This window comes from Carlito syrichta, unplaced genomic scaffold, assembly GCF_000164805.1.
Source record: "Carlito syrichta isolate Samal-C Ts95f unplaced genomic scaffold, Tarsius_syrichta-2.0.1 Scaffold302074, whole genome shotgun sequence".
Taxonomy (NCBI): domain Eukaryota; kingdom Metazoa; phylum Chordata; class Mammalia; order Primates; family Tarsiidae; genus Carlito; species Carlito syrichta.
The window spans coordinates 18,812-34,615 of NW_007246170.1; the positions used below are offsets into that span (position 1 = coordinate 18,812).

The window sequence follows — 15,804 nt, forward strand, 5'->3', positions numbered from 1 at the left end:
CTCCAACAACAACCACTGTGGAGAGGAGAACCTATTCAGTAAATGGTGCTGGGAAAACTGTAGAAGATGGAAACAGGACCTCTACCTATCATCATACACAAAAATTAACTCTAAATGGATCAAAGACCTAAACATAAAACCCCAAACTAATAAAAATCTTAGAAAATGCAGGAGACGCCCTTATGGAAATTGGAACTGGCAACCAATACCTGATCAGAACTCTCTAAATGCCCATAACTTAAGGAATAAGACAAATTAACGAGCTTCTGCAAAGCAAAAGAAATCATCAAGAGAGCAGGGAGACAGCCCACAGAATGGGAAAAACTATTTGTCAACTGTATATCTGACAAAGGCCTAACATCTAAGATCTACAAGGAACTCAAACGTGCCAAAAGGAAAAAAAAAAACAGTCCCATTAAAAAGTGTGCAGAAGACATGAACAGACACTTCTCAAAGAAGATATACAGGCAGCCAACAGACACATGAAAAAGTGCTCAGCCTCACTCATCATCAGAGAAATGCAAATCAAAACCACACTGAGATACCATCTAACCCCTGTAAGAATGGCCAACATTAATAAAACAAACAACAACAGATGCTGTTGAGAATGCGGAGAAAAGGAATGCTTCTACCCTGCTGGTGGGAATGCAAACTAGTGCAACCTCTTTGGAAGACAGTATGGCGATTTCTGAAAGAACTACAAATTGACCTTCCATATGACCCAGCAATTCCCCTATTGGGAATCTACCTGGAGGAACTCAAATCATTCTACCAAAAAAAGATACCTGTACACGTATGTTTGTTGCAGCTCTACTCGCGATATCAAAAACATGGAACCAACCTTGTTGCCCATCGAAGCTAGACTAGATTAAAAAAATGTGGTACATATACACAATGGAATATTATGCAGCCATAAAGAAGGACAAACATATGAACTTTGCAGCCACTTGGATGGATTTATAGTCGATCATACTCAGTGATCTGTCTAGAAACAAAGAACAAAGTACCATATGTTCTCACTCATAAGCGGAACTTGAACAATTATAATGCTATAAGAAAGCAATTGGCAGTAGTGGGAAACTGTCAGGGGAAGGGGGGTGGGATTGGCAGTTGAAGGAAAAAACTGCCAGGGGAAGGAGGGGTGTACCTCATCAACAAGGATACCTGCATAATCGATGTTTGTTTACCTAAGCCAGAATTGTACACCATATCTTTATAATTTTAAAAAAAAGAGAGAACTAAAGTTTCTCTTTTTTTATTTTTAGCTTTTAATTCCTTTTTCCACTAATTTTTTAAAGTCCCCTCACATATGTTCAATACTACCAAGAATTTTTACTAAAAGCTTAAAAGTTGTTTTTATTCACTCCTCCTAAGATCTTTGAAGACAGAAGCTGTGTTGCTAGTGACTAAGTGCATAGACTCTGTAGCCAGACTGCCTGAGTTCCACTGCAGGGCTGCCATTTACCAGTTCTGTGACTTTACACAAGTTATTCGACCTCTGTGTACCTCAGGTTCCTCATCTGTAAAATGGGAATAACAGCATCTACTGTATCTATTGTGGAAAATACACGCTGAGCAGCCCTAATCTAAAAATCCAAAATCTGAAATACTCTAAAATCTAAAACTTTTTGAGCACCACCATTATTCCACTAGTGGAAAATTCCCTGACACCATCACTTTATGATAGTTTGGTGCATATAAACTTTGTATAAGGCACAAAATTATGAAAAAATATTACATAGAAGTAACTTCAGGATATATATATATATGAAACATAAATGAATTCTGAGTTTAGATTCAGGTCCTATCCCCAAGATATCTCATTGTTTATATACAAATATTCCAAAATCTGAAAGACTCTGAAATCCAAAACAATTCTGATCCCAAGCATTCCAGATAAGAGATAGCCAATCTGTAAATAATTTAACACTTGTAAACAATTAGGACAGTGCCTGCCATATAGTAATTTGCACAAATATTAGCTGAATTTTCTTTCCATACATAGATGCCCTAGGCTTACCAGAGTAACCATTACTGAGTCCTTGGATACTTATGCTCAGTAAGTTACAGCAGACACAGTAGGCATAGAAATATCAATACAGTCCTTAAAGACTTCAAAACAAAATTCCTTGAAACCATAAACAATGAAACTAGAGTCAATCTTTATTTCTGCTTCTAACATCTACAATATTGAGAAATTAGGTTCTCAGGTTTGCCTTTCTCTGAAATGGGTACAACAAAACCTGTCATTAGTACAGTTGTAAAAATAAGACAATACACTAATAAGACTAATAACATTGGAAGCAGCTTAGACCACAAAGTATTTCATAGATTTGTGCAGAGAATGTAAAACTTACTGTTCAGAGTCATAGTAGTCCATCCGCTTCTTTTTCTTGTTGTAAGCTGCAACTCGAAAGGGAACTATTTCCAAAGTGATTAGACCAGGGGCCATTGTCAGCACTTTGGCGCCATGAGTCGGCTCATAAAGATCCTTTCCTGTTTCTGGATGAGGCATGCCAGCAGGGTCGCGTCCAACAATGTAAAAATTGGCTCCTGCAACCATCCGTGCTCTGCAATGCCACTGGACCTAGAATAAAAGTTTTCTCTTTAGATAACTATGCTTTTAAGAACAAGTACTTGGAAGTACTCAATGGATAACAAATGCATATGCCTTTTATATAATCATTATCTATCAAGAGGAAATCTCAATAAAAAAATTCACACACACACAAAAAAAGTAAAAGCATAATGTGTATGGATATGTATTTATGTATAATTTACGTAGACAAGATATTATTATGTAATAAATATACATATATGTCCATGTGAGTGTTATATGATTATACACCACTACTAGATGTCATTTATACAGTTCAAAATTTAATCTATGATGTTAGAAGTCAGGATAGTGGTTGACTCTTGGAGGAAAGTAACTGTGAGGAGTTTCTAGAATAATGGTAATATTGTCTCTTGATCTAGTATCTAGGTGCTAGGAACCAGGGAGTGCTCACTGTAAAAGTTTTCATTGAACTCACAATTTACAAACTTTTCTCTATATTATATTTTAACAGGATAAAAAAAACCTACTGGATAAAAATGACAAGTTATATGAGTATTTACATAAACTGGTACTAAGAAAATTATCATCTAAACAAATACTAAGAAGAAAAAAAGGGATCGATTATGAGCAAACATCCATGCTGTACTCAAAACTATCTACGAAGCCCATATTTTCACATTAAAACCTATTGCTTAAAAGCAAAAAATAGTCTAACATCTAGAATAATGAAACTTGAGAATGTAAAGTGACTGTAAGAGATCATCTCTAGTTTAACACTCTCATTAAAATTTGAAGAATGTAGGCCGGGCTCGGTGGCTTAGCCTGTAATCCCAGCACTTTGGGAGGCCGAGGTGAGTAGATTGCCTGAGCCCACGGGTTCAACACCTGCCCGGGCAACTTGACAAGACCTCGTCTCTACAATAAATCAAAAATTAGCCAGGTGTGGTAGCACATGCCTATAGTTACAGCTACTTGGAAGGCTGAGGCAAAAGGATTGTCAGAGCCCAGCAAGGCAAGGCTGCAGTTGCTGAGAGCGTGCCACTGCACTGTAGTCTGGGCGACAGAGTGAAACTCCAACTCCAAAAAAAAACTTTGAAGAATGTGAAGTTCCCAAAGGTTAAGTGACTTGACCAATAAACTTTAGCATAAACCCAAGCCTTGAAGTCTGGTCTTAGCTGCCTTTCAGTGTAAGTCTCCATTATTTAGTGATTTATATAACCATCACTGTTCTATATGAAAATAAGGTATAAATGATGACCACTACACATGAATAGCCAAAATATTTTTCATTGTTATGTTTTCATTTAATCTCTCTTGATAGTTTATCTACCAGGTACTTACATGTTTATCAACAGCTTTAAAAGTCCAATAGTAAGAGAGAAATCCTATATCTCATGCTTGAACTATTGGGGGTAATTATCCAGACACTGCCTCTTTCCTCCATATCTGATTTCTTTCTGCCCCTTCCCCAGGGAACAACCTCCTGGCCAAGGCTGGTCTCTGCAGGATATACATATTCCCTGCTAACAGTTATGGACTTAATAAGTCATGGATGCAGGTAATCAAGCAACCTAAAGACAATGTAGTTATCACTATTAATTACTTAATCCATGTGATTGTAAACACTGTACATGAATTTGAAAAGTTAACTTGCTGTCTGTGCCCAGAGGCACAGATTATTTCATCATCGACTGGCGGCCATCAATGAACCTTCTGCAAGTGTAAATAAGCCAATGTCTCTCCTTGGTGGACCTCTGGGTGACTTCTTTGGAATAGGTAAACATTATGCACAAGCTCTCTCAGATCTGGGCTACTGCGTAAATGGCACTGTTGGCAGGATATTCCAGAGATGCCCTCCACCCTCCATTGCAGTGGCCATGCAAGAGACAGAGATGGGAGGGAATGTCTTCTGGGGGCAATCTCAGAATGAACCACTAGTACTATGTGGTCCAAAGTTACCAGCTTGGTAAATAGCTGCAGGTGGCCACGTGAGTACAGGGATGCTCCAAAAATGCCACCAGACTGCTGGAATTACTAAAAGCAGTTGATGGGAAGGGACAAATAACAAAAGAAGAAAAACAGCTATGCAGCTGCAGCAGCAGTAGTCTGGCCCCTGCTTTGCATTCTCCCAGTGGCTACCAAACAGGAGAAAGCCACTAAGAGCCAAGTGCAGAGATTATAGGAGGAGTAAAGATTGGAAAGAGATGCTCAGTTAACACTAACAGGTCTTAACTAGACAGAATGAAGAGGCATGTTAAGTCACTGGCTAGAGCAAATTAGTGACCTGTTATGCAATTTGGCCTTACAAAAGTGAAAAGAAAAGGTTGCCTATGTATACATCCACACTGTGGCAGCCTGCAGTGAATGGAACCCAGAGAAATGGGATCCCATAGAGTAATCAGACTCCTCAGAAGAAGAGGAAATAGAAGTGATAGAGGAGGTGGAAGAGTCTCTGAAGACGAGGTTTACCTGGTGATTATTCAGAAAATGAACACACAACAAGAGCCACCAGAGAGCCATGATCCAGGGTGCCTACCACTACTCCCTACGCCGCAGTATATGCACACAAGCATGCACCTACTGTCCCTCCCTAAGACAGTGCATATATGGAACAGGGCAGCATGAGGAGAACATGGGTAACATGGCTCATGCAGGGTGTAGAGCTGCTTGGCCAAATTAGGGGACATTCCATCCTCCCTCCTCCTGTGGAATACCATGGAAGAGCTACAGGATTATCTCCAGGAATTGGCGATGTGTCATGCCGTATACATAGATCACTTTGAAGGGCCAGACACAGTACGCTTTACAGCTGGAATGAAATAAAATGCTGTAGTCAGTCTCATCCTCTTCTTATGGAACTCTGATATCTATGCTATCTCCACTAGCAGGTGGGACAATACAGAGGGCCACATAGGCTATTGCTTGCGGAAATGGGAAAGACTGATTTGATTAGGCAGAAGTGGGGAATGTGAAAGGTGAAAGAGAACCCAAAGGGGGAAAAGGGGGGCAAAGGTTCCCATAAAGGTGACCCACAAGCAAATGTGGGTAGATTTGATTAAGTCAGGGTGGATCCTAACAAGATAGATTTAAGTAAGTGTTGGTGGGATTATGGAAGCCATTTCCCAAAGAAAAGTGTTATCAACCTATCTCAGAAAAGAGGGCTGAGAACCGGGTACTACAGTAGATCCCCAGTAACAAGGAGGACCCCCCCCTTGAGGTTATAAGGTGTAATGAAGGAGGAGCTCACAGAATGGTCACTCACCCCTCAGGTAGAGCCGTGTTCCCACAAAAGATGACAGCCCTAGATGGGGTAGCCAAGACACAGAGCACGTACAAGCCTCCTCCACAGATCAGAGGCCACACATTAAGCTCGCTATACAATGGACCCCAAAGAACATACAAACAGCAATAGCTTTGGTGAATACTGGAGCTGAATGCACCCTAACATATGGTAACCCAACTAAATTTGAAGTGCCTCTAACTGCTATTGATGGGCATGGTAGTAAATCAACCAAGGTTCAAAGGGTGACACCCACCCTGCACATTAGGACCTGCCCCCTTGACCCTATGCTGTATATATATCTTCCATCAAGGAGTACATAAGAGGAACTGATGGCCTGCAAGGGTTGTATTTAGAAGCTAGCGCTGGCAAATTTTGCCTGTGACTAAGGGTAATTAAAGCTACAATCAGAGGGCATGCCAAACACCTGTCCATGGCCACCAAACAATACTGCTTACCTGGTAGGCACAAAAAAATGGAGAAACCATACAGGCACTGACAAAGGTTAATATAATCCACTCTGCTCACAGTCCCTATAATTCTCCAGTACTGTTGATAAGGACACCAGATGGTATCTGGAGAATGATGGTAAACTACTGGGAATTACATAAAGTTGTACCTCCTGTGTGTTGCTATTCTCAATATCACTGATATATTGGACCAAATAGGGACACAATTGGGCACATACCATTTTGTAGTGGATTTGGCTAATGCTTTCTTTATTGATATTCATGCAGATTGTCAAGACCAGTTCCCATTCACCAGAGAAGGAAGACAATGGTCATTTGTAGTGCTGCCATGGTCATTCAAGATGTGGAAAGTTGGAGGCCCCTGCAACAGTGTCTCTATTTCACTATATGAATGATATCATGCTAACTTATGACTCTCTTACAGACCTAGAGCAGGCAGCACCCCAGCTGATTGAACATTTGCGGGAGAAAGGATAGGCCGTGAATCAAAACAAGCTGCGAGGACTTGGCTTATTTGTCAAATTCTTGAGGGTTACTTGATCTGGTAAGACAAAAGTAATGCCTTCAGCTGTTATTGATAAGATCCAGGCTTTTCCCCACCCAGTACTTCTCAAACAGCTACAAGAATTTCGGAATTTGTTGGGTATTGGAGTACATTTATTCCACATTTAGTGCAGATCGTACGACTCCTATATAGACTGACCAATAAAGGATCCCAATGGGACTGGACAGAGGAGTGTCAACAGGCATTCACTGCTGAAAAAGCTGTGGGCACCATCCAAGCACTGGACATTCTAAACCAATCTCTTCCCTATGAATTGGATGTGAATGTTATTCAGGAGGGGTCTGCCTGGAGGCTTGGACAGAAAACAGGGAAAAGTTCTACTTTCCATTGGGTTTTGGTCACAGACCTGGAAAGGTGCAGAAATGCACTACAGTCCCTTCAAACAGCAGGTCAATACAGTTCTCGAGGCAGCAAAGCCAATTACCAGACAAGTCCCAGTGACTATGCACATTGCCCTGCCCACAGAGGGTGGGATACATGACCTCATAGGCCTGCACAGATGACCCTGACTGAATAGCAAGCATATCTTCAGCAGTGTAGCAGAGACTATCTGGATGGAAGACAGGACCCAGCAGAGCAGTCAGTGGGCAGAGTAGCAGGCAGTGTGGTTGGTGATATCCAAAAAGCCAGGCCCACTGACAATTTGCAAAGACAGCTAGAAAGTGTTCAAAGGACTGACCCTGTGGATGCCACAATGGCACAAGCAGCAATGGACAATTATGAACAAGCCCCTGGGGTGGCCAAGATGTGTGGCAAGACGTTTATACCACAAGCCTCCAAAAGAAAATCACCATCTTCCATGTCTCTGGGCATTCTCCCCTGCAAAGTCCTTGGAATGATGAGGCAGACACTCTAGTCCACATAAGGTGGCTAGAAGAAACCCCCTGCAGAGAATGTAGCCAGTTGACTACATTGTAAGATGAAACATGTTGGACAAAAAACACTGTGGGGAGTTGCAAAAGCTTGGCGGGCCATCAAATAATCTGATGTAGTGACAGTTTGCAATGATTGCTCTGTATGTGCTAAGATGCATTGCAGAGACTGCCAGCAATAGGCAGACATATCAAATGGGGCCATGAGCCTTGACCTGCTGGCAAGTGGACTGAAGGGGCCTGGTTTGCTCTCACTACCACAGGATTACTACAGGCCTTACCCAGCAAGCAAGCTACACAGTGCTCAATCAACAGAGGACTGTCACAGCTCCTGGCAGCACACGGCACCCCTGAAGTCATCAAAAGCAACCAGGGAGCCCGCTTTACTGGACATGAAATTCAATGATCAGCTGAGCAACTGCCTACTGACTAACGATTTCACCTACCTTACAATCCCCCATGCTAAAGGACGATTTGAAAACAGATCAACATTCATTGCAGGTGTAGATGACCCAATTGCATGATGCAATTCACACTCTCAAAAAGAGACCCTGTGCCAGCCATCCTGTACCACTAGATATGCTGACACAACTGTGGGCGACACCCCTGAGGATGCAAATCTGAACGCAAGATTCATCAAGACCAAGCTGGGGAAACGAGAATAACCTATTGCTGTCTACCTCAGAGGACACAGTACCCAGAAAGAATACTCTCCACTGGTCCTGGGAATTTCAATCTGAATCCTGTTGTTGCTCCCTGCAGGTTCCCTGGAGAGAGGGAGAATTTAAATATGCATCCTATTGTTATGGGAAAATAGACAAATACTGTTAAGAGTAATAACCCTGAGTCTCAAATACTCAAAAGGGGACCATTATCATTTCTACGTGGCAATTTAGGATGCCCACACTGTCCTTTCATGTTGTGCACAGGAGGGCTCCTTGGCCTGATAGGCATGGTATTCCAGGCTAGGCAGGTCCCCACAAGGTATCTTGGTGTTATCAAAGAACAGAAATATTGTGTGTATTTTGGCTGACAATAGAGATTTAACTCTGCTTGTTCCTCTCAAACATTTATCTTATTACCCTTAGCCTTAGCTCCAGGAATATGTTCCTCCAATGAGTGAGGACCCGTGCCCGAATGTATAGCAAGTCAGCATGCCGGGACTGCTCACAGTTCCCAATATCAGCCATATCAGGGATGCCCTCCTCAGTGATGAAATTATACCAATGTGCACGGTGGTATTACGAAATAGAATGGCTTTAGATATGTTCACTGCTGCACAGGGGGACACCTGTACCATACTTGAAATTGAATGCTGTATATACATTCCTGACAATGGTCATGATGTGTCTACGGCCCTTAAGGCCCTGAATACTGAAATGTTTCCCAAATTGTTGAAGACACCTTTTCCAAGTAGTTTGGGTCACTAGGCTCTTTCTGGAAAAAGTAATCATAGGTATTATAATCACTGTAGAGATTTTGGTGTTTGAATGTGGGATATGGATGCAATATATGACTCATGTATACATCTGAGAGAACTTGCAGAAGATCAATGTTACGTGAAGATTGTCAAGGTGGAAAAAGATCAATGTAAGGGTGAAGTGTGGGATAATTACCCAGACATTTCCTCTTTCCCTTATATCTAGCCTCTTTCTGACCCACTTCCAGGGACCAGCCCCTGGCCAAGGCTGGTCTCTGCAGGACATGCATACTCTCTGTAACAAGTCATTGGGTTAACTAGTCACGGGATGCAGGCAACCAAGCAACCTAAAGACAATGTAGTCATCACTCCTAATCAATGTGATTATAAAGACTGTATAGGAATTTGAATAATTAACTTGTGTTGTTCAGAGGCACAGAATCTTTCATCACTGACCAGCTGCCATCGGTGACCCTCCTGTAAGTGTAACAAACTAATGTCATTCCCTGTTAGACCTCTGGGTAACTTCTTTGGAATAGGTAAACATTATGCACAAGTCCTCTCAGATTTGGGGCCACCGTGTTACAACTGTTCAACATTTTAAGTTGTCTCTACTGGTCTTCACCTCCATATTTCCAAATAGCATGCTTATACTGCTTTGTCTTGACTTTAATTTTAGATAGTATATAAGGGCAACCCCCTTGGGTCCCCTCCCACTGTGAGAGTTTTTCTGTCCTCTCAATAAATCCTGTTTAAAAATATATATATATATGTATATATATTTAGAGAGAGAGAGAGAGAGAGAGAGAGAGAGAGAGAGAGAGAGAGAGAGAGACATTATTTCCATATTATTTAGATTTCATTAAATAAAAGATAATACTTGACTCTTACTCCACTTTTCTTATTCCCCATCCTATTTACCCAATCAGGTACAGTGATATCAATATTTTCAGTGAAATCAATATTCATTTGTAAACTGAAAATTATAATGATATTTATCTCATAAAATTTTTTATAAATTAATAAGTGAAACGTGAGGAAATTGACTAGTACCTGGTACACAGAAAGTACATGATAAATGTTAGCCCTTATTTATTATTTTATTCCCTTCCTCATACAATTATTTATTTTTCCTAGAGTTAATGATTGCCTTGATTTTTTCCACTTGCTTATTAGCTTTCCTGGGTTTCTATGTATCTTGTCTTATCCTTCTTCCTGAACACACAGTTTAATATAATTCTCATCCTTCTTTTCAGTGTGGACATATGACTGAGTACTGACCAAAGAAATGAGAGCCAAATATATGCAGCACTTCAAATCATGGCCTATTAAAGAGGTGCCATCGACTAGCTGCCATCCCAGCACTATTGTAGCCGTCTTTCCCCACTTGTACTTGAACAGAGAAGATACCAAGCCCTCTAACTATATCTTTTTTACTATATCATTGCTATTACTTGTGCTGAACTGCAACTGTTCTATATTGAACAAGATGGCAAAGTATGATAGATACTAAAAGATGTTTGTTCTCTACATATATGCTACCTCTTCCTGTATCCACCCTCAGATTTGGCTATTCATGAAAATCCTGACCATTCCCCTCTTCCCCAACATAGAAGATAAACATAAGACCTCTGTTAGTTCAGACTCAGAATTTTTATCAAAGATCAGTTCAAATTTTATCATCCAATTAATCCCTCCACAATTCTACTTATAGGGAAAATTTTTTTCTGTGTTATGCAAATCAGCAGCTGCTTACACTGAGTTGAATTAAAAGGGCAGTCTAAGTTCTCTGAACTTAAGTGAACTCAATTTGCTCATTAAATATTTATGTCTATGGTTCAAGTAACCAAAGGTTGGTAAGTTGGAAATGTTTCACTTAAAATAATTTTAATAGGTGAGGAAGCTCAGATCATTTAATGCAACCCCCTCTGACCTTTTAAAACAAGAGAGGAAATTGAAGCCCAGAAAATTTAAGTACTTCACTAGAGTCACAGAGCATATTGGTGGTAGTAGTCAGCTCTAATTTTGAGTCTTGTAAAATTATCAGAAAGTTAAATAGCCTCTTTTACGTCTTCTAGAAGTTATACGAGTAACTTAAATGTAAAATGAACATGGAGTCAACACTCTCCTGCAGGTGACTTAAATGATTTGAATTTACATTTTAGTGAATGGTTTTCCCATGAGAATACTTTTAAAATTGTAAGAAGCCGGGCTTGGTGGCTCAGTCTGTAATCCCATGCCTTTGGGAGGCTGAGGTGAGTGGATTGCCTGAGCCCATGGGTTCGAGACCCGCCTGGGCAGTGAGACCTCATCTCTACAATAAATCAAAAAATCAGTCGGGTGTGGTAGTGCATGCCTGTAATTCCGGCTACTTGGAAGGCTGAGGCGGAAGGATCACCGGAGCCCAGCAGGTCAAGGCTGCGGTGGCCAGGAGCGGCCACTGCACTCCAGTCTGGGCGACAGAGTGAGACTCCAACTCAAAAATAAAATAAAATTGTAACAAAGGTGAATAAACAAAACATATGAAATGTTTCCAAGGACACCTGTTGTGAGTCAACTTAATAACCTACTGAAAAGTTAACAGACTTTAATCAAGAGAATATAAGTTGGTCTTCAGTGATGGTGTATCTGGTTAAGAATACAGACTTCAGAGTCACGCTGTCCTAGACATGAATCCTGGTTTTGCCCCCTACTTAATGACTGCGTATCCTTAAGCAAGTTCCTTATATAAACCTAGTCTCTTAATTTATAAAAAGTGTGAATAATAATGCAGATTGATGAGAGATTTCAAAGCACTCAGGATAGTAACTGGCCCTCAATAAAGGATAGACACAAGCACAGATGTTGCTACTATAATTCTGTGAAACATTTTCTGAGAACCTCAACTGAATTAATTGCTTCTTAACCAGTTTCTAAAGAAAATTCATTCATTCTCTGAAAAAAATGGCAGGTTACCTAGAAGAAAGCTGCTAAAAATCAGTAAGAGCTGCCTGCCTATCTCCCCAACAGACTTATGTCAAGTTGTTATTTATCTTTTTATGCCCAGTGGTAGTATGGTGTCTGAATATTGAATGTATACTAATTAAGGAATACAAGATTATTTCCAACTTTTTTTATAAAGCTCTCTAAGAAAATGCAAATGGCCAGCCTAACACCTTGTTCTCTGCTTTACTTGTGTCTATGAACCAGATAATGTTATTTATTATAAAAGTTATTTATATAGTAAACACTACTGGTTTTCTACACAACAAGTGATTTCTCTTTGCCCTGCTCTTCCTAATTCTTGATAATAGAAATCTCCTCACCCTAGGAAAAATGAAAATACGAGCTGTTTTCTCAGTCTTCCTTGCCATAAAGCATGCAATCTGATCAATGGAATCTCTGGAGAAGTCTGTTGGAAGGTTTCTGAGAAATTTTCCTTCTCTAATAAAATTCTCAACTTCTGATTATCTGAAAACACCTTTACTTCACCTACTTTGGTTTATCTGAAAATACCTTTACTTCATCTTTACTTTTTAAGGATATTTTTTCTTAAATACAGAATTCTAGATTAACATGCTTATTTTCGTTTTTAATTTAAATTTTCTTTCACTTAATTATTTTATATCTATTGTCTCTTAGACACTAGACCACTCTACTGCTTCTAGTTCATATTGCTTCTGAGAAGTCAGTCATCGTTCCAGTTCCTGTATAAAGTGTTCTCTCCTCCTCTCCCTCATCCACCGTTCAGATTCAGCAAACTGTCTGCTTTGTGTCTAAATGTAGTTTTTTCTTCAGATTTCTCCTTTCTAAGATTCACTAGGCTTCTTAAATTTGTAGGCTGATGTTTTTCACCAATTTAAACCATTACTTTTTCAAAACTTTTCCCGCCATACTCTCTCCCTGCCCCCTTTTATACATACATTAGATAGCTTGATATTGTCCCTAAATCACTGAGACTCAGCTTATTTCCTCTCCATTTTCTTTTCTTTTATGAAACTATATTTTAAATCTCTGATGTTCATTATTTAAAGGTATCCTACAATAACCCTTCTATTTTCTTCATTTTCAAATAATTTCTACTGATCTGACTTTTAGCTGATTGGCCTTTTCTTCTGCCAAGTCTAATCTGCTTTAAGTCCATCCAGGTAATTTTTTTCATGTCAGATATTAAACTTTTTTAGTCCTTGAATTTCCATTTTTATAAAAGTTTCCATTCTTCTGAGATTCCTCATTTATAGGAACATATTTTCCTTTAAAAAGCTTTGATGCTGTTATTTCAACATCAGCATCATCTCAAGGTATGTTTTTAGCAACAGCTTTTATTCTTGGTTATAAATCACACTATCCTGCTTCTTCACGTTTCTAATAATTTGTTGTTGTATGCTGAACTTTTGGATGATTAAGGGGTCTGAAGTGTTCTATTTTTCTTTAGAGTGTTAAGATTTAATTCTAGCAGGCAGGTAATTTACTGGCACCTACCTCTCATTTTTTGAGGCTTGGTTGGTATTAGGCCTTGTCAAGCAGATCCAGTCTAGTCTTTTGTGCCAATTTTCAGTCTTTTGTCTCTCAACTCCAAATTCACCCTTCAGTACCTACTCTGAGATAATGGATTAAACTCTTTAAGCATTTACCCTTTAGAGCATAGTGTTATGCATTATCGGTAGAGGACATTAGACAGACACTGTAAAGGTGGTTGGTTGTCTTCCTGACCCTGATGAGATACATTTTGCTTTCTTGCTCTTGCTGAATAATCTGTCAGTAGTGACTGTATGGGACTCTCTGATGGCACTCTGCTCCAGAAGCAAACACCAAGTGCAGAGTTCTTTATAGGCCTCAAAGCCCACGCTGAGCCCAGTGACCACCTCACCGAAGATCCCCTAATGTGGACACTAGTACACTCCCATTCCCCTCTTTGCTCCAGTCTCAGAAAGCCTCAGCTGCTTTAGCAGCTCCAAAATCTAATGCTTCCTCAACTCAACAGGACCACTGTACTTTACTTGGGTTCCAACTGCCTGTGCTGAGATCAGGAAATTGTCTCCAGGCAGAGAACCAGGGTAAAGACAGACTTCACTTTGTGTGATTTCCATCTTGCAGGATCAAATTCCTGCACTGCTTGTTTTCCAGTGATTTTAAACAGGTGTTTCACATACTTAATTTTATAGTTGTTTTTGGCAAGAGGGCAAGTCCAGGGGAGGGGAGGCCAAGTACCAGTACTGAGTACATGAATACATCATGACCAGTACATGCATACATCATGACCACAACAGAAGTAGAGATACATTTTGAAAGAGGAGACAATAGCTTTTCTATAGGCAGACCAGGCATGGAGTATCAGTAAAAAAGAGGAGTCAGTGATGATTCCAAGATTTTCCAAAGAACTGTGATCAACTTAGATGGGGAGGGGCTAAGGATAAAGCAGATATGGAGGAGGCAAAATGAGAAAGTTAGCATTGTAGACATGTTAAGTTTGAGCTGTCTGGTAGACATCAGAGGTGGTTGGACAGATGGATTTGAAATTTAGAAAAGAGGTATGAATTAGAGATAGATATTTGAGCATAATAAGCATACACATGCTATTTAAAGCCAGAAAACTGGACAAGACCACAACAGGGGGCAGCATACACACAGAGGAAAAGAAAATCATCCTACTGAGATGTAAGACATGAAGAGATCTGATTGTTTCCTTAAGAAAAAGAACAGATGGCCAAAACCATGCCATTTTAAGACTTTAGCTACACACTATCAAATCACTTCCCAAAAAAGTTATACCAGTCAAATAACTTGCAGATCATCTGGCTTTCTTGTATGTCATTGAGAGTTTGAGAGTGTAAACTGCTACAACCAATTTTAAAAATAACTTTGCATTACCATTTCAAGTTGAATATTTGCATTTCATAGGATCCAGCAATTCCTTTCCTAGGAAAAATTTTTGCTCACATGCACAAAAAAATATAAAACAAAAACAGAACACACACAGCAAAAAAGAAAACAACATAAATGCTTAATAGTGGGAAATATACAGATAAACTGTGGTATATTTTCATAATAAAACACTGTCACATGCATGAAAATGAATGAAAACTGGGTCACACAAATATATACATATACAAGGAAAGCAATATAGAATTCAGGATAGTGATTATCTGGTGGGAGAGGGTAACAGCCAGCAGAGGGATGGGCTTGGTCAAAGCACCTGATAGATGTACATTACATTTCTTGGGTAAGGGGCAATTTGATGTTGTTCATTAAATAGTTTTTAAAAATAACAACTACATACACAATCAAAATTTAAAAGAGCAATTAATTCACGGACTAATGACAGTGTACCATGTAACCACTTCTATGTATCTGGGGACCATGTAAGATGTTTTTAGAAAGTAATGTTAATATGTACTCCCACTATGAATTGCTTTTTCAAAGTAAAGGGTAGAACACTTTATTGAGATTTGTTTGCATTTCCTAACACAATTAACAACAACAAGATATAACATTTATATACTATTTAAAATAAATAAGGAAATGCACATCTTAAAGCAGCTCAAATTTTACCTAATTTGATCCACAGGACTCCTACTTCACACTTCTTAGGTGCATTTCAAAGCATAGGAACAAGGTTTTGTATACATTACATAAGTTGGGGGAAAAAAATTAAAGA

At 39.5% G+C, this 15,804-nt stretch overlaps 1 protein-coding gene across 1 annotated transcript in view; it reads right to left on the bottom strand.

The window, feature by feature from the left end:
• PAPSS1 (3'-phosphoadenosine 5'-phosphosulfate synthase 1) overlaps positions 1-15,804 on the bottom strand; it is a gene marked incomplete at its 3' end in the record, with an annotated part of 107,623 nt that overhangs the window by 17,309 nt on the left and 74,510 nt on the right. The window contains exon 11 of the mRNA XM_008055995.2: positions 2,358-2,587. Within this exon, the coding sequence (XP_008054186.2) occupies positions 2,358-2,587 (230 nt within the window). The remainder of the gene's footprint in view (positions 1-2,357; positions 2,588-15,804) is intronic.